The following is a 23,585-nucleotide window of genomic DNA, read 5'->3' on the forward strand; positions in this document are numbered from 1 at the left end:
GGCAGCAGGGGAGCAGTTGCAACACTGGTTGCCACTCCCCTGCTACCAAATTTCCAGAACAGCGGAGAGCCCCATGGGCCACATGACATGGCCTTCAGTGTTAAATCACTGGTGTGAGGCCAGATTCAGTGCGCAGGGTCAGGGCAGCACATGGGATGACCACTGTGTGCTGACCCCATGTATGGGGTCCAGCCCATGGGGCCAAAAGGTGGAGCACCACTGTTGTGTGTCTTGACAACAGCATGGCCCCTCTGTTAAATCCCATTCATTAAATGGAGAGCAGTTTTGTCAATGAGTTCAATGGAAGCCACATGAGGCCTTTGAGAGATAGCAGGCTGATCATCTTAATGGTATAAGTCCCAAAAAGAGGTATAAAAATATTTCAAGAGAATATTTTAGTATATCAGATCATAAGCTCTTATCAAATAGGGGAAACATTGTTTTAGTGCCTTGTTTTGCAAGATTGGACACACCAGAAACACATTTACCTATACAGTTCATCTAATACTGAAACAAAAAGCTCAGAAAGATCATATTAAATTTGGGGCTACTGGGCAATTCAGGCCTGATCCCAGCTGTGGCTGTCTGTACAAGTATATTCGTGCTTGCAGAAATATTTAGAGAGCACCTATTCTGAACATAGACAAGGATATTGGCAATAGCTGGTAGCTCAACAGTAAGCAAAACCCACAGGACGCATCCTGCAGCACGTAGCACAAAGTAAGCAACCCACAGACTGGCAACTGCTTGCTCAAACTTTTTGACAAATACATGAACAGGGCTGGTTCACAAAACACAAAGATGCCTAAAGAACCTTGGTTGCCTATGTTCACTGGATAACTTATTCATGCTATATAATTCAAGCAGCTCTAATACGGCGAACCTAATCAAATTACATTTCGATCTGCATACTTACATGTTACAATTTTGCTATCAAATTTCTAGTCTGCTGCAGAAAGTCCTGATTTCAAAAAACTCTTAAAAGTGTACATCTGATATTAGAAAGAGTGTTGATTTAATATGAGCCTCTTTATCCCAGAGACATGATAGGCATCTTGTCAAGTGGCAGTAACTATGGCAACTGTTCATTTTCTTTATTGAACAGCAAGAACAGATAGCATATTAGACAGAATGCCAAATTCTGCTCACAGGTAAGGCTGTAAAACCTCACACTATACAGTGGGTTACCAGGGGTATCTGAAAGCAAAATTTGATCCAAAAAATAGATCCCCCCACTTTTGTGTTGTGTTCATTGTATTATGTTGTATAATAATGGCTGTTCCTATGTTTGCAATGTTTAGCTATTTTACCCAACTTTTCAATATTTTCTAATGTTAGCACAGTCTTTGGTTATGAAGATGAGACTTATATAAGAATCACTTATTCAGCATAAACCCTCAAAAAACCTCAAAAGCATACTTTTATGATTAAAATATTGCTTTCCCCCCCTCATTTACCTAATGTTGCTCAGAAAAAAAGATATGCACCTTTTCGGCTTCGGACAAAAAAGAAACAGAAAATGTATTTTCCGAGTTGTTCTCTGGTATGAGACAGTCACACATTTTGCAATAAGAGAGAAACAGAGAGAAGGAAGAAGATCAATTCCTTATAAGCCATGTTTTTGATTTGCTGCAAAACAGCCACGCCAGTGCTGCACAAATATGGTCTCTATTCAGTTGATCTATCTATCTCTAGCTAAAATAGGCTGCTTCCTCATCCTACAGTATTATTTTATCTTAAAGTAGGGGGGAAAAATAGAAAAACTGAAAAACCACCACACACTCATCTGTATCTCAACACCATTTCATATAAATATTCCCTAGTTGGTCAGGACAAAAATTTTAGAGAAACTCCATTCCTTGCCACTTGTCTCGAAAACACCACAAAAAGCGAAACTTGGGATAAGAGAACAAATGTTGTCAACATTTAATACAAGGCCCACCTCAGATGTTTTCACTTAAATACCCCACAATTTGGCTTCAAATGCAACTGCCTTTCTCAGATTGTCACAGCTATTGCAAAAGCTTGGGAACAGGAGATGTACCATAGCTATTGTATCCTTTTCTTCTGACAGCCACTCTTTTTCCCTTCAATCCTCTATTGGCCACTTTGTAGTTCAATGCATTACTGTTTTAGTAGTATAGATTTTTCGTTTCTTGCTGTTTATAAAGCCCAGCGTTAACAGTTTTCAAACCAATTCTGTGCGTTTACATTAGATAGAATTTATTACACAATTATTAGACACCAGATCCTCAATTATGGCAGTGGAACAGGGAGTGCAGGAAGGTACCCTAACATTGTTAAACAACTACATTTGTGCTGAGGCAAGTAAGAGCAACTAGTATGCACCTGTTATCAGTTTCAGCTAAAAACAGCCCAAGGAAAAATCACAGCCATGGAAGATGGCTAAAGTGCTCCATTTCTGTTCCCTATGTAAGTAGCTGCAAGAATGGATGCTACTTTAGCAGTTATATATATCAGCACAGGTTGCTCCTGAACAGATCTGTGGTGACTAGATCCGTCAGGTTTTGCTAATGGGTCATTGCAAATGACAAGAATATGTGCTGGACATAAGCAGATCATGAATTTGGTTGCTCAACGTCCGGATTAGATCTGAATTATGAGCAGTTCATCTCTAGGCAGTGCATTACATTATTTTATCCAAACACATTTTAGCTCATCTTCTTTTTTTCACCCCTGGCAACATAAATAGGTTTTTATTTTTACAGCTTGAAGTAGATGACATCTGCAGAAATATAAATGAAGAATACTGCCAGGGTCTTGGCTACGGCCTTATATTACAGGAGCTAGTATGTTCAACAGTTACTCTAACAATGCTTATACTAACACCGCAGAATGACCAGCTAGCTTCTAGGCAGCAATCTGAAGCCAGAATAAGTGCATTTTGTCTGTCCCTGTCACAAGATGGAAAGACATCTATCAAAATGTAAACATTTATGTCAGCATTCTTGATATGCATTCAAGTTTTGCTGAGTGCATTGACAGGGTTTCAAACCTACCTCATCTCAGACTGGCATTCTTTTATTTACAAAGTGGCTTTCACAGAAACCTGCAGGAACAGGTATGCACATGTGAAAGTAAATTATGTCCATTTTATGTATAGAAAAAAAATGACTAATGCAGCATTTCAGGATAAAAGCAATGCACTGAGCTTGACAATTTGTGCACGTGGAACATTACATGGATACACACACATATCTCTCTTGGGACATATATATATATGTATGTATGTATGTATACAGATATATATATATATATGTATGTATGTATGTTACTCACATCACTACTTAGTGCATGCTTTCCTGGATGTTTAGCTCTATTATCTGTACGCTTCAGATCAAACCCGACTCCACTGGCATAGGCAGTTCATAGAAGCCTCACCTACAGTGTCAAGTAGCATCAAAGATTAAATAGGGTTTCATCTATGTCAGAGGTGATCTGTCCAGGATACAGTTAAAGTGAATTTGCAGAGGTAAGAAATTCAGTAAAATCTTACAATGCAGTTAATTTGTCAATTTCATTTAAAACAATGGAATAAATAATAATAATATTAAAAAGACTTAAACTAGAAGTACATATTCCTTCCTCAGATTACTAAAACCGCATCTTAGATAAATGCATCTTGGAACATTCTGATAGAATTATAGAAAGTTCGAGTTGGCAGGGGCCTCAGGAGGTCATGTCTAGTCCAACCCCCTGCTCAAAGCAGGACCACCCCCAACTAGATCATCCCAGCCAAAGGTCTGTCTAGCTGGGTTTTGAAAACCTCCAATGATGGAGCTTCTACCACCTCACTGGCTAACCTGTTCCCGTGTTTTCCTACCCTCCTAGTGAGACAATTCTTCCTAATATCACCTAACCTAAACTTCCCTTGCTGCAACGTGAGCCCATTGCTCCTTGTCCTGTCATCTGCCACCGCTGAGAACAATCCAGCTCCATCTTCTTTTGAACCCCGCTTCAGGTAGTTGAAGGATGCTATTAAATCCCCTCTCAGTTTCCTTTTCTCTAAACTAAATAAGCCCAGTTCCCTCAGTCTTTCCACATAAGTGATGATGAGTAATAATACCCTAAGTAATCAAAGGGATAAAACACCTGTGGAGGAATCTACATACATTTATGATGACCTCCATATATCCTAAGGAAAGCACAAAGAATAGCTCTCCACACAAGACACCTCCAATATGCGTATCTATGATGAAATAAGCAGTAAGATGCAAATGTAACATAAGCACAACTTCTCTAAAGTTAAAATATAATCGTCTGCCCACTGGGCAAAAATAAAGAAGCTCTATGCCACCGTACATAAAGAATTCTTTCTTACTGTTAGGCGAGCACACTTGAAATAAGAGAAGACTTTAAGTTAGCTCAGTTTTTATCCCAGGTTAAATCCCCAACAGCAGAGAGTATTCAGGAAGTTTAGAATAAATTTCTCCCCTTTCCATACCCAAACACATGGAGAAAAGTCTACAGTTTCTTTGTTGTTGTTTGTTCCAGGCAGCAGCTGAATAGAAGTCATAGGTCAGTGAGATGCAGCTATATACAGTACAGAAAAACCACCCTTGCCTTTCCCATAATCTCAGCCACAAGCCTGAAAACTTGGTATCTGCTCTAACAACATTTCTGTACCAGTTTAAAGAGTTGCAGGATGCTTTTCTCTGCAGGGGGAAAAAAGAAATGTTCTTACTTGAGATATGCTTGCGGGATTTTTATTGATTGCACTTTACTGCCACATATGTTCAGTTCTGCTAGCTTCGGTGATGGATATGAGGAGAGCCTCTCTCATATCTGAGAGGGGAAATTAAGTCACGTATTTGATACAGGTTTTGCACCTAACCTTATCATTTCTATACTTTTCCATCACAAATCCAAACTACTTACATTTACGCCAGCTGTTAGATGTCCTCAAAATAACCAAGTTCATTTCAGTGTCCTTCCCTTCCTCCATTATGTGACAGATGTGATGGTTCTGGTGCCTTTCATATCCTTTCAGCAGTACAGTAGCAATGCTTCTTACTGGATTTTTTTTTTACTCAATCAACAGGGTATAAAGATGAATTATAAATAAAAGAAAAATTACAACTTGCTTCAGAAGTACTGTAATGAAAATAAATCATATGTTGACTAGTCGTTTGTTACTGGCTACTTTTACGAAAGAAATAAAAAGCCAAATGTGCAGCAGGTGTAAAAATCAAGGAGCGATCAGGCCAAATACCTCACTGGCGTAAGTGCACTGAAGCAAACTGAGCTACTGGAACGTGCTGCCGAGAAGATAAGGGAACAGAGGAGAGTACGAGGGCAGCACTGTGCCACACCTGTCAGTCTTGGGCTGCTCCAAGGTCTGGTATGACTCCCACAGTTATCCTGGAGCCTTTATCAGTTAAGCAGCATGCCCTATGAGCTAGCAAAATTGGTCATAAACTCTGTGAGTTCCTAATGGGCCCCTGCTTCCATCATCCCCAAACCTGGGAATTTAGAGACCATTTACAATGCTTTAGCTCCTTTAACTAATGCAAAGGATTTGGGATGGGTGTGAATTTCTCATCCAATGTGTCTGAACTTGAAAATACACCATGGACAGAATACTTCTTTCTCATTAGTGTGTTTGTTCGGCACAATGCAAAGGAGCTCCAATTGGAGATTTTGAATACTTCCAAAATGGAAAAACACTACAGGCAGTTCTCACACTTACAGCAGGTTATGCTCCTGGAAAAGGCACTGTAAGTCGAATCTGATTTTCCCATAGAAACAATGTTATAATAGGAGGTTACATTCCTGACCAAGGGCCTGAAGCCCAACTTTTTATAGAAATGACCATAAACACCATATTTAAAATCAACTATAAATGATATACACTGTACAGTACAAAGCTTTCTAATGTGTGCTGTATATAAATTGATTAAGCAGGGTGATACAGTAACTAATCACATAACATTTTATTTAATCAGAAGGTGAAGGAACACCTTCATCAGGGTCATGGTATTCAGAAGGGCTTCTTTGGGGAGCTTTTTGGGGAGACTTAGGGTCACTTGACGGCTTTTTGAGAAACGGATCCAGGGATGTTTGTTTTGCTGCCCTCTTTTTCTCACTGTAAATTTCCTTGTAATCCCTTAAGTGCAAGGATCCAGTGCCGTAAGTAATAGCATGGGTGTAAATGGCAGAGCACCACAAGTGCGAATCGCCATAAGTCGAAACACCATAAGTCGAGGACTGCCTGTACTGCTAAGTGCATCACGGTGGACCTGGGCACAGATGACCCAACCATTTATTGATCTTCCCTCCCACTTAGGTATAAACAAGGCTTGGGACCTGCTGTCAGCACTGGTCCATGCTGGAGGAGCGGGTCCCGGAGTAGTGCAAGGGTTGGAAGGATAGGCACATATCCTTCTGTAGATCAACAGCAGTTAGTTGCTGAATTGTGACTGAAGACAGCTAGTATTAGAAAGCTGGTCCATGACTGCTAGACTTTATAATAAAGCAAAACCTAGATTAAAAATCAAAATTAAATTGCATATAAAGCATAGGTAGGGTTATGTTCAATTATCAGACACAAGTAGCCCCACAGAATGTTATCTGTATCAAAACCAAAACACTACAAACAGCCACGGCCAGAGTTGTGAAACCACAATGTCTTAGACACTGTACATCTAAGAAAGGACTTCTTAGAATTTGTAAATTCCATATGTTCTCAAGAATGCATCATGACCAACATTCAGGCTGGAAGCAAATCAAGTAATATTCAAAGTCAACAATGAACTTTTATATACTTTGGCCACACACACACACACATATATTTATGGTACAGGTAATGAGAACATACCAGAATAAATTACTGTTCATACTGTCAAGATTAAAAAAAGATGGTTAGTGTCTTGATTTTTAGAAGTTAAAAGCCTCTGAAAACCTTGGGCCGTGTGTGTGTGTGTGTGTGTGTGTGTGTGTGTGTGTGTGTGTGTGTGTGTGTGTGTGTGTGTGTGTGTGTAATTTTTCCCATTTTAAAAATACTATCACCATTTGAAAAAAAATAAGAATAGTTTCAAAGTCGATAACATTTTGAAAAATCTAGTAAAACATAATCAGTTTTTTCAAATTTAGAAATCCTATTAACAGTAGAGTAAAATAGATTTTTTTGCAGTTCAGAAACTGGATCTTCAAAGTGTTAGTCTTCCTTCTCTAAGTTACCAGTTCAAATATATACATACATACATACACACACACACACACACACACACACACACACACACACAAACACACACACACATATATAGAGGGAGATCAAGAGATCTATTTATAACTATATCTAGATATATAGATAGATGTAAACACATATATAGATACATAGATATACATACATATATAGATATATCTATCTATAGAGATAGATATCTATGGATATAAAGATATATCTATATCTAGATATAAATAGATCTATTTATATACATATAGATATATATCTATAGATGCGTGTGTGTGTGTAATAGGAAACCTGAAAATCACAAAATTCTGAGCATATGCAGTGGGAGAACTCATCATATCCTCAACAGAATGGAAATACTCAAAGCTAATATTCAAAGCAGCTCAAAAGCCAAGAACACAACACAAATGTCTGTTCAGACTGCAATTTAATTGTCCCTAGACTTTCTGTGCAGGGTATCTTCTTTCACAGCTAGCGCTCTCTCTGTCTGTCTAAAGAGACACTTCACCTCTCTTCTCTTCCACCTCTCCATGAGCTGCACCTACCACACAGGGTTAGAAAGGGTTCTCTAGGATTTGCTAATAACTGTCATGCTGTCCTATTTCCTATGCACCTGAACTTAGAATCTGGTTAATGCTGCTGCTATACGCAATATTGTTATTCTGACTACACCGCTAGTAATAATAAAGGGGCCACTAATCCTAAGAGTTCAAAAATTAAATCGTAATACCTCTCAATGCAATTTTTTCAAAAAATAAACTGAGGAGAGCTCCCAGTTTTCATGTAATTCTATATTGGCATTACTCTAGTGACTTCAATGGAATTAAGCTCAGAACTGCAGTCTTACTTTCTGTTCTTGCCACTTTTACTCCGCTGAGTAGTCCTATTAACGCAAATCAAAAGCACATGTAAGGCTATCTTTCAATTTTACCACCTGAGAATAGTATAGAGTTAGTTCTACCAAGGTGACATTCGCTCTGCATGAGAAAAGGAGATTAATTATAAATATATAGAAGAAAAGAGCCAAAAGTCTTTGTCTCTTCATTGATATTACAATTTATGAATTTGACAAATTCTCCCTGAGAGAATGTAAGACTGATAAATTAGTCAGAGAGATAACTTGGCACTACCAAGAGTTTATTAGGCCAAAGAACAGTAGCAGAACTAGTACAGGGCTCTGACAATTTATGCAAGATATACAGCATACTCTTCTTTCAAAGTTCCTAGAAGAGAGGAAAAACACAGACAATGACAAAGGAAGGAAATGAAACAGTGTAATAAGGTGCGATAGTAATATTAATATAGCTACTGGATTTAAAGGAAAATTAAAAACGTATACGTAGCAATATCTCCTTTAAAAAGCCAAAAGCTTTTTACAGTTTGTTTTTATTTAAATATAGTCAACATTAAATTATTTTTGTTCACAGGTCTGAAACTTGTCCTATAGGAAGCTCCTTCAGATTATTTTGGATAAGCAAAGAATCCGTGTATAGTAAAATACGGATATTTGCATTACTTCTCCACATAATAAACATAGTATAGTATAATACATGAATGAATGAGTTATAAAATGAGTGTGAACATCCTTCCTGAAAGCAATTTCCCTCAAATATCAAGTAAAACCACTTTAATACAAGTGAGAGTGGGCATTTCTATGAGAAAGAAGTAAGCAGGGGAGCATGCAATTATGTAAATACATGCAATCAAAATTAGTTGCCTTTAGATACCAAGAGGCCCAATCCCAAAAGGTTGAAATCAAAGGAAATAATACCATGGTTTCCAATGGAAGCTGGATTGTGCCTATGGTTTTAGAAATTCCCCTGTTATTTATTGTTTCATTACTGGCACAGACAGTTTTTTTTAGACCAGGCAACACTGGAAAAGTACAGATGTTAGTTTAGGGCCAGAGTCACACACACAATTGAAACCAGGTCTTTACTAAAAGCTTTAGAAAGGGTGGGAAAAGTTGCTATTAGTAGAAATCATTATTAAAAGTATGAGGGAGGAGGTATGTTGTCAAATCCAAAAAAAAGACTTTTATTTTAAAGGGGAGTTTAGGACAGAAACAGCATGCCTGGAGAATCTTTGTCACAGGAACTTTAAAATGCAGGTTAGACATACATTCACCTGGGAAGTTTTAGACAAGCATGATACTGCCTTGAGCAAAGAGTTACCCTAGATGACCTCCTGGGCTATGGGCAGAAGTTACATGTAAACCGGTTCAAGTGATCAGAAACTGGTTTAAACATGTAACAGAACAGAAGTTCAGTGCACATAACCCAGTTTTGAAATGGCAGAAACTGATTTAAGAAAAACCTGGTTGAACGTAGTAACAGACTTAACTGATTGAGGTCAAACTGGTTTATAGAACTTCTGTCCCAGACCCCTTCCCGGTTTCAGTTAAATCAGAGTCCCCCAGCATCCCAGCATGCTTTTCAGCCCTGGGCTGGGCTGGGCTGTCTGCTCCAGAAAGCAGGGCTGGGCCCGCCCCTCTGCTCTCTAGCTGGAGCAGTGAGGGCTGGCTGACAATGGGGTGGGGGTGGGAAACCTGGCTGGGGACCGCAGCCGGGTTTGCTGGGGGTGGGTGGCAGCCCCTGCCAGCCTTTCCCACCTCGAGTGGAGGGGGCAGAGGCGTGGGGTAGGAAGGGGTAGGGCAGCAGCTTGAGAGGGACGGCACCCCCTAGGCAAACCCCTGCTGGGGTTTGGTGTCTGGGAGGGGCTTTAATCCCCCCTTCCCCAGCTCAGTGCGCTGCCTCTAGGCCCTGCAGGACCAGACTGAGAGGAGGAAGGTATTGGCAAAGACCTGACACAATAATCACATGTATGTGCTAGAGATGGAGCTAAGGGAACAGGAGAGGGACTGCTTGGCTGGATTTGACCAAAGACAGCAGAGAGCTGCAAGCATTTGATAAGGGAAGGTGGTGGGTGTGATTCCCCTCAGCTGCACCATGGGGGAGGGGAAAAGGCTGGGGAACTGAGCTGGTTCCCTGCCACCTGTGGGCACAGAGCCAAGCCCTGCAGGACCAGACTGAGAGGTGGGAGGTGTTGGCAAATACCTGGCACAATCGTCACACGTACGTGCTGGAGATGAAGCTAAGGGAACAGGAGAGTGTCCCGGACTGCTTGGGCTGGTGTGACCAAAGGAAGCAGAGAACTACATTTACATTATAAGGCAGAACCTGTAAAAGGTGGGAGACTAGAATTCGTAAGCAAGGACTCTCTGAACACTTGGCTGTAAGGAAACACTCTGCCCTCAGGATTACGTTAGATTTATGCAAGGCTTTGTCATGTCTTTTTGGTTTATTAGATTCCATATTAAGTTAGACTAAGCTGTGTGTGCTCCCCACTGTGTTTTCCTGGGCTGTATCTTAGCTTAGGCAAAGGGTTTTGGTTGTTCTTTGTTGTGGGCTTGAGGTTGCAAAGGGCTGTGTTCAATACATGCTCGCTTCAGAGGAAGGACTATTCTTGTTCAAGCTTTTATGAATTCAATGCCACTACCTTTTGCCCCACCCCATCTTCTCAGTCTGGCAGCAGCTGTCCCCACTCCCTGGGCTGGAATCCTGTGTGGGCCATGGAGGGGATTTAAATCCCCCACCCTCCAGCAGGTTAGCTCCAGGCTGGTGCCTGGTCACATCCCCTTTGCTCCAGCGGAGAGGGGTAAGAGCCTGGGAGAGCTTCTGTCTTCCCTTTCCTTTGGCAGTGCTCGAGTACCCGCCGGCTTCTGGCTTGAGCCATTGCAGGCATGTGGCTGCATTTCCTGAATCAAAAGTGAATGTCCGTCCATTTGCTAATCAGTTCAATCTGCACAACTTAGACTAACCTGCAAAGTCAGAATTGATTCAGCCTTGGGCTTTTTAACTGTCTGTACCTAGCCCTGAGGGCTGTTTCTGCCTTGTATTTCTAAGAGTCTATGTTAAAGTCTAAAGCTTTCTAGCTGCCTAGGTGGAACACCAGACTGGAGGACCATCTGTAAAAACTACAGATGAGATTTCAAAACTGCCAAAGAGAGTATGGGACACAATTTGAACTAAAAGTCAATAGGACATGTGTTTCTAACTCCCAAATGTCAGTTTGGAAATCCCACCTGAAAGGAATTTCCCTCAAATATCAAGTAAAATTACCCTAATACAAATGAGAGCGGGCATTACTATGATACTTACATAGCAGTAACAGATGCCTCTATAACTTATTTATGAGGGCTTGTAAATTAAAGCATTTTATCAGTTCAGAAATGGTTAGACCATTATGGCTTAACTCCTGGGCAGAAAGGGAATAAGCTTAACTATTATATAGCCCATTCGAAGTGGTATTACTGTATGTACCCTAGAGGTTGCATCAGCATAACACTTTTGAATAAAAAAGAAAGGGAAAAAACACACCCTCTAACCACAGTCAGTTCAAAATTTGTGTGTAAAAGAGACCCTAAGCAAGATATTTTAAAGTGCCCTCTCTTGCACTGTGCAGTATTAACTATGAATCACCTTTCTCTGCCTCAGCAAAAGGAGCTGGGCTGTAACTTTCAGAATACACAGTACTATAGAAATAATTTTTGGAATAAATACTTAAACAAACACATTTCAACTTCCAGCTGAAGTCTGCAGAAGTACTGGAGCACCATCAGCTAAATTATGCAGGAAGGGACCTGTTTGCACCTCTTGATCAGTTTATGCACATTAGAGATGCTTAAATGGGTCAAATATATAGAGAACTTGAAACTTATTAGCTTGTACTTGAGAAAAAGCTCAAGAAAAAATGTATGAGGAGATCATAAGAGGGATAAAAATTATCTTTGAATTCTGAAAAAAGGAAAATTAAACATGCGTCCATGGAGGTCCATGGTGTGGCACATAACTGCAAAGCTGAGCGCTATCTTTATTGAATTATACTATACAGCGATATGAAAAAAGTTAACATTTCTGGGAAAAATAAATAATATTGAAAAAGATTTTAAACTTAATATAAATGGCATTGTTGTCTGTTACCAACACATTTAAGCTACTCCATCAAATTATTTATTGATCTCTTTTTCAGTTGTGTATGCCACCGTGTTAAAATAGGAAACAAAAATTGTCCTTCCAAATTCCCCTTCCTTAAAACATGATGCCACAGGATTTAGGAACCACATCGTTTAGGACTGTGTGATATTATTCAGGAAAAAACCCGGTAATGAAAGGATGTGTAGAATCTAGGAAGTAAAAAAGAATTTTTTCTTTGAAAAGGGCAAAGAATGGATTTCAATGGATTAAAAATTGTAACAAAGGCAATAGTGAACTTGCCATATCTCTCAAGGTTTATACTGTGCAGTGATTCGAGCTTGAGAACACAGATGAATGTGAGTATAAGAAAGAGAATATTCACACAAAAATAGAAAGATATTATGGTTATTGGCTCCATATACATACCTAGAAACACATATTCTGTACGTAGCTTTTGCTTGTACTTGGAGTGCATCAGTTCTTTTCTTCCTACTGTTCACTATGCAGAGATTTGCAGGATCAAGGGCGAAACCAATAGCTACATACTTCAGCACATAACAGAAAAAGCTGCATATGCCATGACAATACTGTACTTATCTGCATACCATATGCCTGCAAACAAGACAATGCACTGTGTTTTTGGAAGGCAGAACAAAGAAAAAAAGATTTACCCTTTTAACCAAGCTGTTCAAAGTCAATCTCCTCATTTAAGACATGCACCCCAATTTCTGACCGCAAATTCGCAGGGAAACAGTGAGTGTGATATGTGAATAAATACGGTATTTGGTCCAGAGGAGGAAATGAAGCAGTGACGGAAAGGAGCAAGAACAGAGTGAGCAGAGGTACTGAAGATTCACAAAAGCTCTTGTAAGGTAGAAAGAACAGAGCAGATTAATCCTCCCCACCATACATGTAACCCACACTCATCACCATGAAAATCTGATGCCTAGTAAAATAGGGTTTTTTTCTCAAGATCACTACTGAGTTGCATTAAAGGGGGTGAGCAGGTGATTAGGAAGGTACGTAGCTGTTTTTTCTTGAGCAGAGGTACCCCCTTCCAACACATCTCTCCTGGAACTGCATTCACCTGTCCTTACCTCCTACCTTGTTCTGAACTGGCTGTCACCGTTACTGGTTACCAGACTCTCCAAGGCAGTTCTAATAACAATCAGCGTCACAGATGCACATCAACTCCTCATGCATCTGCTCTACATCACACAGACACTGGTGTACAAAGAGTAATGTGTTAAAGAGGCAGTTTTCACTTAAGGCCTTTTTGTAGTTTTTAAATATAGAGCAAATACATTCAAGCATTCTGCCTGAGTAGATTCCCATTTCTCTTGGTCCTTTGGATGACTGCATGTTCTCTGTGTCACAGAAATGCACATTTGGCTCTGAAGTATGGCATAAAGGGAGAGCAACACACCACTGATTTCCACATGATTTGCACTGTTCTTCTGGGGGAGTTGGATATATTTGTCCCCTGGCATATGGTGCAACACATGTGATGATGGAAGCACATAATGTCCACAGGATAAGGAAGCATCATATTGATACACCAGCCCAGACTTTAGAGGCTCTGGATTCAGATTCACATGTAGTAGATCAAGATCATTTCTATTTCAACCTTCTGCCAAAAGCACGTAACATTTTTCTTTAATGTTTCAACAGAGTTCCTTTTTGCCACCTGCTCTGCATAAGTTAGTCCAGTGAAACCATTTGGTAATGTGTGTGGGGTGTGAAAGAACCAGCAATGAAAATAGACTCCCTATATGTTTCCCATTTATTTCTTAGCCCTTCTTTCACTGTGTGAAGCAACTGCAAATAGCAGTTGGAGTATCAGCTAGGGAGCATCAGAAAAATGTCAGGTTTAGCAATAGAATGTCATTGAAAACAAGATTTAAAACCAAAGTACTGCACATGGATGTTATTAGTTTCTAACCTGGATACTATATCTGACAAGGTGTTGAACGAGCGCAGCTTCCCTGAAAGTAGAAGTGGATGGCACTCAGCATTTTTGGAAGACTGAGATTTTGGTATGGATAAGGGCTGAAAAAAATCTATTAGTATTGGCTCAAATAAGAAAGTGAATTTTTTCGTAAGTTCAATTGTTTCATGTTTTATATGATTCTTTATGCTCAAGACCCTTGTAATTGCTTTCAAGCTCACATGGAGTGAACTTTAAGATAAACAGTAGGAGAGATTGTCAATCAGCAAGCAGGAGTATTTGCACTAGGCAGAACCCTATTGTTAAGGATTATTATCATCCAGGTCAAGGAAGGAGACAACCAGGTGATTCATAATCAGTCAAAACCCATCAATACACCTGTAGGAGCCAAACCTTAAATAAACAATGCTCAAGTGCACCATTAATAATCACTCTCCCAACAAATTGTGCTTATACAGTATTTTTCAAATATTTCCATTTAACAAATACAACTGAAAAAATCTCGAACTGACTAGAAATTTTGTATACATAAAAACGCCTTAAACCTATCCACAACCAGTTGAATAGTTAATCACTACAAAGTATTTATGTGACAATAATATTCAAAATTAATAAATTTGAGATTTAGACACAGAAATGTGTCTGTCCTTTTGTTATCGATATATGTTGTAGCCATGCTGGTCTAAGAATTATAGAAAGACTAAACTCTTTGTGTGTGGGAGGGGGGTGGAGAGGCTTAGCTTTCAGGATGTTGAAGCCTGAAAGCTGATCTCCCTGCTCCAGCCTTTTGTTTTGAGCCAAATTTGTATGCTCACAGAGCAGCCCCAACACAAGAGAAATTCCTTGCCCAAGAGAGCCTTCCATCACCCATCCTCCTGTGAAATATGAAACATCATAACAAGAAGAAAGCATAATTCAACATCCTGCTTGCCATCAGACAGCTTTGAGATAAATAGACTGCTCTAACTTTTATTTGAGCCTAATTTGCACAAAATGAACTTTTCCAACTAGGAGATCCTCTACCACCCCTCAGCTCTCCTGTGAAATATGAATTTTCATTTCTACCTGGGAGAAATGTTACAATCTTTCACCTATGCCTGAGAAAGGGTGCGTGTGCCTAAAAGCTTGCAAATAAAGAATTTTTTTTGCAACTATCTAGTTGGTCTAATAAAAGATATTACCTCTGCCAAGAGTTCTGATTTCTTTGGCCTACAACCTGCATCCCTAATAAGTTCCTTTGTTTTACAGCTTGAGAAAACAGGGCAGAAGAAAGGGGTCTGTCATACTTGAAAGCAAAGTTGACATTTCCATACTTGATGCTTCACCACAGTTTACTTACCTTCACTCCCATCTAAGACTTAAAATAATGGCATAGATCTATGTTAAAGGTTTCGTTTTCCAGTCCATCGGTTCTAAAATATGAACACAGAGTGGAGATGACTGTCATACCCTGTTACTTATCCATTTTGACTGCCCACTTCTACAGCTCACCTGACGCTGAAAGGAAAATCTGTCAAGAGAGGAGGTTAAAAGCTGAGCACTGCTTTTCAGATGAAACTAAATAGTTTTCAAGGGAAAATGAGGTAAAATTATCTATCCTGTACCAAACAGTTTGAGACATAATGAGTTAAGGAACCTAGAGACTGCTTTCACTCAACCATTTGGGGCCTGCTTCTTAGAAGTGTTTTAGTGCCCTCAAAAGATGTCCCTGTTGGGCAATTTGGCTAGGAACTGAGGCTGTGTATCAGACCTAGAAGGAGGAAAGGCAAAGCGGATAACTGTTTTTGTATCTAGTAGGCATCTCATCTGTTATTGGACTCCTTAAGGATAGGATATGTATTGGATTAATTTGGCTGTGTAGCCAGCAGTACACCTGCTTTGTTTTTGGCTTCCATAATTTGAAATAATTATGCAAGTACATATACACTCTAAGAAAGTTCTGACCATGTTACACAACAATGTCTACCAGCATGCGGTTACACACATACACCACCAATGATTAAAATACTTAGCAATCACTCCAGAAATCTCTCTGCATACAGATTTATTATTCAGCAAAAAATGACTTGTAAAGCAAAAGAAAATCTGCTTGAAGAAGAACACCACACCCCACCTACAACATATGAGAAACCTTGCTTTGGATTAAGGCTGTGCTACTGTAACTCTTATACAACTATAAGTGTTTAACAGCCTCATTGGTGCTAACTGGCCTGCTTTGCGTGACAGCTAACTCCCCCAGCTTTTAGCCAAGCTAGAGAAACAAAGCTGCCCTTGTAGACAGATGCACGGATTGGCATTTTCATATTAATTCAGTATTAATGCAGGCCTACTTTTGGCCCAAGCCAAAGCAGAAAAGAAACCAAAGACGGAAGCCAAAATACATCTAAACAAAGAGCAGGGAGCTTCTAGAAGGTTTCAGTTGTGGTACCTGGTTCACAAGAAGGATTTAGTTCCTTTTTTGTTAACCCCTTTTTAACTGACAGCTGCAACACCTACCTCAGCTAAAAGGCTGCTAGTATTTAAATCTACAGGCTGGTGTAACAACATCAAAGACAAGAGAGAGACTGCTTTACATAGAATCATAGAAAATGAGGGTTGGAAGGGACCTCAGGTCACCTCTAGTCCACCCCCCTGCTCAAAGGAGGACCATCCCCCACTAGATCATCCCAGCCAAAGCTTTGTCTAGCCGGGTTTTGAAAACCCCCAAGGATGGAGCTTCCACCACCTCTCTGGGTAACCTGTCCCAGTGTTTTACTACCTTCGTAGCAGGAAAATTCTTCCTTGTCTCTAACCTAAACTTCCCTTGCTGCTACTTGAGACCGTTGTTCCTTGTTCTGGCAGGTTGAAGAGGTTGAACACCTAGCCCTCCAAATGTCTTAATTCCTGGAAAACAATCATAAGAGACACTGAAAAAAGAGAGTCAAATGATCGAAAACGACTATTTGCATTGTTTTCACAAGTATCCCAGTAAAGGAACTTTATATGATGGAGAACTACAGGTACAGCTATGCTACTAAAATAAATTAATTAAAAACTAGGGCACAATGTATTGCTGATAAGGAGTAAAATACTTGCTTATCTAAAACCATAGAAACTAAATTCTTTGTGATAAAAGTACTTGTCCAAAATTTACCAAGTGTATGCACAATAGGCTGTACTAGCATTCCTGTAACAATTTATCAAGGCAAATTAAGAAAATCTGTGACATTGGAAAGAGGAAACACAGTTCACCCAACCCTGATCCTATGTATAGGTTAAGAATAAGGAACTAACTCTACTACTAGGAGGTTCTTGCTTTGAGAAGAACTAGCACTTCTCCATTACCTATCAACTTATTACCATAATGCAAAAGACTGTTTGCACCCAATGTTTCTTTCCTGATTATCAATGAAGTATGAGAGAAAGAACCATATAGGTGGTCAGACATACCAGCCCCAAACAATCACTACCTGGGTCTAGAAGGAGTAAGCCACTTCATTTTGTTTTCCCACATTTGTCACCTCCAAAGATAAAGGATGAGAGGGAACTCTAGCCATTACGGGACCAGCCCAAAAGTCAGGGCTATTGTGGAAAGAGAAAGGAAAAGACAAACCAACTGCAATGGTCACACAGGCAGCTGCAACAGAGAAGGGAAATGGATCCAGTTCTTTCAAGCCTCAGCTTTTACCCCCCCACTTTGAACTGAACCGATGTTGAAAAACAGTCTAGGGGGAAATGACACAAGAGAGATGCTGCTACAACACAAAAATGGTTCTGCTTTTTTAAAATAAAAGTACTACATAGTTGACAATAATAATTATTACTTCCCCACCTCATTCATGTCATGGACAATTTGAACTTCCCTACCTTAACTATCGTGTTGAGTTTTTCAAGCATTGCATTTTCATCCATTTTAAAAGCAAGGAGATCTTATTTGTCATTCACCAGAAACAATTTAAAAGGCTTGTAAATACACGTTTCCATAGGTTATGTAGTGGAAATTGGCCAAATCAAGTAACACGTTAACTACGGTGCTCAAACAGATCTGCTACTAAGTAAAAATCATATCCATTCTGAGAAATATTGAAATTTTCCCCCACTGATAGCATTGTGTTTCCTTTTAATAGAGCATCTGAAGGAATACAGATTTTTTTTTCTGGAAGAATGGACCACAAGGTTACAGCATCCAGACAGATAATCGGCCTAACTAAAACAAAAATGCAAGCTATAAAGGGATCTCAGCAACTGTGCAGCTGACATTTCCAAATTGGCTGAAGGGACATGAACATCCACTGATTTTAAACAGGAATCAGGTGTCCACAGGGCTTTGAAAATTCTGCTTTACACGTTCATAGAAGAATGAATCAATTAATGTCTATCATGCACTTAAGAGGAAAACTCATTGGTGACTATTTTTCAAAATAACTGTAAAGGTGGGGATTTTTAAAAAAGCAATTTCTTTCTAGATTTGCAATGTCTACCAACTCACCTTCTACGTTCCTAATGTTCCTCCCTGGACAACTGGATCTCCCCAGGGTTGCTCTGTACCTGTCAACATCCCTTTCATTTGATTAGCAGCATCTCATGCGCTCCTTCTCCCCTCCAGACACAGCCCCCTTCCCCCAAAGTTAGCAACTACTGACCTCATGGGCTATGTTCTTTTAACTGCTTTTTGCTTTTCTGGCATTCATATATAGCTTCATAGTTAAAAAAAGACCTTTTCTGCTTTAGCTCTTTCAGGTCATTATCTGAATGGGTTCAGATGGAATAAAAACAGGTGTGAAGAGTCAATGGAATTTCAAATGGAATTAAAACTTATTTTCAATTCAGCTATGCCAGCTTACATTAATATCTTGGCCCCTATCTCTGATTTTTCCTTAAGACACTGACACAAAATTCAAGCAACGTTCTTGTTATCCATCTTTAGCTTTGATGATATAAATTCTCATATATTCTGGTTCAGAAGACCAGCCCCACTAAAAATTGCACTAAAAGCCTAAAAGTATTTTTCTTCAGATCCAAATATGTGGTAATTTCATAATAAGGAAAATGCTTTTTGATTCTGGACAGAGTCACAAAGCAGTGGTCAAAAGACAAAAAACACAACACAAACACCCACGCAAAATTTCAGTAATAAAAAGGGTTTATTAACAGCATTTCTTTTCACCAAAAAAAAAAAAAAAAAGTCAAATGCAAGACTTGTTTGATAGGACTCCACCAATGTGAGATTAATTCTCATGCTCACAAAGTTAGTAATGCTTCACAAAAAACAACCCTCAAAACTGTTCACAGACGCTTGTTCCAAAGTAACCACTAGGAACAGCTACAGCGCAAAAGATATTCAAACTGTTTAGAAGAACACCTACTTATTTTAGTGTAAAGATAAGTAACCTCATGTATGTTCTATATTACTTTTATGCTCCCAGCCAACCTAGGTGAGGTTGCTAAAAATGATTCAGAAAGCATCTTGTCAGCTGCAAAACCTAATTGCTGCAATTAACTTTTGATGAAGTTTGTTCATGTTCAATTTATAGTGAATGGACCCGGTTTTTAGGAGGTTTAAGCTGATGCATCTCTATTGATAACAACATAAATACCATGTTGCTCTTAGACTTAGCAATACAAATTTACAACACCTGAAATTCTGGCCCAACATTTTCCTTTTTATAGTTTTTCTTTATAATGAAAACAGCTGATAATGAAAATGTGAACAATTTGTAGGGTAGTTCCTTGTTCGGATACATGTCCCTATTTGATGTCATTTAACAAAAATGTAATAAAAAAACTAGATGTTTTTCTTACCTTTTTGGAAAGCAGGCAAAAGCTATACTGTAGGTGGAATAGTGTACCAAGTAACAGATTTTTGAACACTCTTTCTTACTGGCGGTATGCAGTCTACAGGAAAAGTAAATATATTGATATGTACAATACATATGCTCACAACAGAGTCTTTTGCTTTGCCCTTTCATCAAGACCATGCTATTTTTATTTGACAGATGAGCTGGGATTAGAACAGTTGATGTCATAATATGGCAGTATATGACATTCGCTGTGGATCAGAAATAAACCAGAAAGATGAAATAGGCAGGATCATGTCAGTAATGTTAGGAGTCAACACAAATGAAGAAACAAAAACAGAACAGCACAGCATGGTAGCATTTGCACAGCAGTGTCTGTACATCTCTCAAACATAGGATGTTCTCCTTTCGTACAGACCATTCATAGCTTGCTGATGGGAATTCAGAGGGTCAATGTAAGTTCTTAACACAAAAGGAATGAAGAGCGAAAGATTTTTTTTGTCTTATTATCCTGTCACTGTGAGACAGAGAGGCCCATCAGAATGGGGCTTTCACTTTTGCTTTGCTTTATACAGCAGTTACGTATCTTGACAACACATAGCAAAGAGGCACTTCAAAAACGAAAAAAACCCAACACATCAAGTTTTGGTTCAGGTACAAAAGACACCCATTACATTTCACTACCAAGCTGCATCGACTGCCAAGGGGTTTTGATTTTTCTAACGTCAAAGTAAAGGCAAAGAAGTCACCTTGGACAGATCTCCAGATATGCTGAGCACTTAAGGCCCTCCTGACTTTACACAGGAGTGCTAGTTTGCTCATCACTTCTGAAAACCAGAAGTTCTGCCAGCAGTAGACGATCATACCTTTTTGCCACGTCCCAACATAACACAATACCTCAGCTAAAAATAAATAAGTAAGGAAAACCTATCTAACTCGACAAGCTATTCCTTATCATAATCAGGGACCCTGGTTTTCTCCGATCTAAAGAAATCCCCAATTTTCAGATGAAAAAAAGTTACCCGAAATCCACATTTTTCCATGATTAAAATGAAGCACCACTATATAGTTATATAGTGGTGCTTCATTTTAAATTACAGAAAAATGTGGATTTGGGGTAACTTTTTTTCATCTGAAAATTAAATGTGCCTTTTGGAAGTACTGAATGACAGCACTGTAACAGCCCATACTGCACTGTGCTGGAGGCGTACAGTTATTTTTCGCCACGATATCGCCAGAGCAATGCATCATGAGGGAACATGTTGCTATGGCAATGTAGCAGAGGCATCATGGTTTTTGTTCATGGATGCTATGTCGCCATATATCTCTATATAGTGGTATTTTCTTTTAATCACAGAAAAACGTGGATTTTGGGTTACTTTTTTTTCACCAAAATTGGGGATCTTTTTTAATCAGAGAAAACAGGATCCCTGATCATCAACTGATTTCAGCTTGCTCACTGCACCTTAGCTTTATTATCTTGTCCTTGTGCCTTGACCTTACTGAGGTTTCATACCTGGTACCCTTTATTATTATAGGCTAGTAGACTGCTCAACAACAAAGGTCATTCTGAAATCACAAAGAAAAATACAAGGAGGGAAAAATCAAAAGGAGGAAAGAAAAGGACCACTGCTATTCTTCTGTCCCAGTGTCTCATCTGATATTACTATTTAGAAGGACAATCTACCAATTTCATCAGTCACAACAAAGTCCTTAGTTCCCCAAAGGATGAAAATGACTTGCCAAAACAGTGACTTAGGAGTTCCAGCTCACTGGGCACGTCTACAGGTACCCTTACAGCAACAGCCCATGCTGCACCATACTGGAGGCGCAGTTATTTTTGGCCGCTACGTCACCATAGCAATGCGCCATAACGAAGGAACGTGTTGCTAGGGCAACGTAGTGGAGGCGTCACAGATTTTGCCTGTGGACACTATGTCGCCGTAGCATGTTGCTACAGCATCGTAGCGTCATGTGTAGACATGCCCACTGAGAGGCTATGGCCTATAGATTTGAAAAATTTTGGGAACAACAAAAACTCACATTGAGCAAACTTCAAGTGGCAACTGCCAAGATAAGACAGGCAGCTGGTCTCCTAACTAATGCAGACTGCAATCCCATTGCCCATTACCTGAATAGTCTCCACCCCACTAGGAATTGTCACTTCAGCAGTTAACAGTGCTACTAGAAGTAAATACCATCAATATGTTTCTGTTACTCATCTCATGGGTACAACTCTTCAATGTGACAATGTTGTGAGAAAGAGACACTGAAAGATACTAAGAAAGGAGGCAATACTGCATTCACACTGATGAAAAAATACAGAGCACTTTGCCTCTTAAGTATTCTTATAAAGTAAGCTGCTTGTAAAACAGATGCCCTGCCAGTAAGGCCTGCTACATCTAGTGCGTTAAAGAGGCAACCCTTTCATTACAGAACAATTGAGATCTTGATTTGCTGATGCTATTTTTTGTAAAACCATAAATCAAAGTAAGTGGCTAAGTATAAGAAGTAATTATACGTAAATCTTCACTATAAGCTAAGTATGGGTTGGAGATTTTTTGTTTTCCTCCCAAGTTTGATTCTATTCTTATGGCAGAAACATAAATATAGAATAGTAAGGAAGAAAGGGCACTCTCTATTCACTAAGCTTAAGAAAAGATGAGTGTTTTTTCAAATACTGTGAAATTCAACCAATGTACAACACGAGAGAAGAATGAACTTGTTAAAGGAAGGAAGCAAGCTGCTGTGCACCAACTTCTGCTCATCATAAGCTGCTGGAAAACATTTTTAATGCAAACATGTAAAAGCAGAACAAAGCTGTTGAATGAGTAAAAGCATGCATGTGCCAGATGGCAAACTAATGATTATCAGTATTGTTAAAAATAAAATTGTTAAGAGATTGAAAGGCTTGATTGTAATGTATTCCATTCAACATCAAACATCTTTTAGTTCACAGTAAGGAGCTCAACTTATGAAATTTCCTGCTTCCATCAAATCCCAACCTAAAATCAACAGCACAATAACTCACAGTTTCACAGTAGCTAGGGTCCGGAGGGACATGATCAGATCATCTAGCCTGACCCGCCTGCCACAGGCAGGAATTAATGCTGGGTTCACAAGACCCCAGACAGGTGGTCATTTAACCTCTTTTTGAATTTGCCCAAGGTAGGGGCGAGGACCACTTCCCTGGGAAGTTGGTGCCGGATTCTGGCCAACTCATGATGGTCATTCCGTTTCAGATTGTCTTTTTTTGCCCTCATTATTGCCCTTACTTCTAAACCTTCACACTTTGGCCGAAACTTCATAGCGCTAAATAACCTCAGTTATTTAGGTCCCTGTGGCCCTCCTTACATAAAACTAAATAACCTCAGTTATCTAGGGAAATGGGGGCATTCAGCATTCCTCAGGAGATGCTCAAAATTAGTTCTTGCGGAATGCCACTAAGTCCAATAGGCCTTGTGGTCTTTTCATGGTTTACATGAAACATATCTGGGTTGTTAGGTAGCTACTCTTTAAAAGTAATCAATAAACTTGTGTTAATAACAAACATGCAAGTTTTAATAAAACATTTTCCTTTCTATGCATTTATTTACTTGGGTGTTTGACACTAAGCCTTGGAAGCTAAACTGCATAGGCAGCCAAAACTGGGTTTAATTGTCAGGCACCAA

General features: G+C 39.4%; 1 protein-coding gene across 2 annotated transcripts in view; it reads right to left on the reverse strand.

Annotated features, from left to right (window-relative positions):
* Positions 1-23,585, reverse strand: part of GRM7 (glutamate metabotropic receptor 7) — a 527,701-nt gene that overhangs the window by 30,160 nt on the left and 473,956 nt on the right. Inside the window, exon 10 of one of the 2 annotated variants that reach the window (XM_090021043.1) lies at positions 19,919-20,011. The exons of the other annotated variant lie outside the window; for it this stretch is intronic. Within the exon in view, the coding sequence (XP_089877169.1) occupies positions 19,941-20,011 (71 nt within the window). The 3' untranslated portion in view covers positions 19,919-19,940. The remainder of the gene's footprint in view (positions 1-19,918; positions 20,012-23,585) is intronic. 2 annotated transcript variants of the gene reach the window in all.

Source organism: Crocodylus siamensis, chromosome 11 (assembly GCF_052110815.1).
Source record: "Crocodylus siamensis isolate JL-2025a chromosome 11, ASM5211081v1, whole genome shotgun sequence".
Taxonomy (NCBI): Eukaryota; Metazoa; Chordata; order Crocodylia; family Crocodylidae; genus Crocodylus; species Crocodylus siamensis.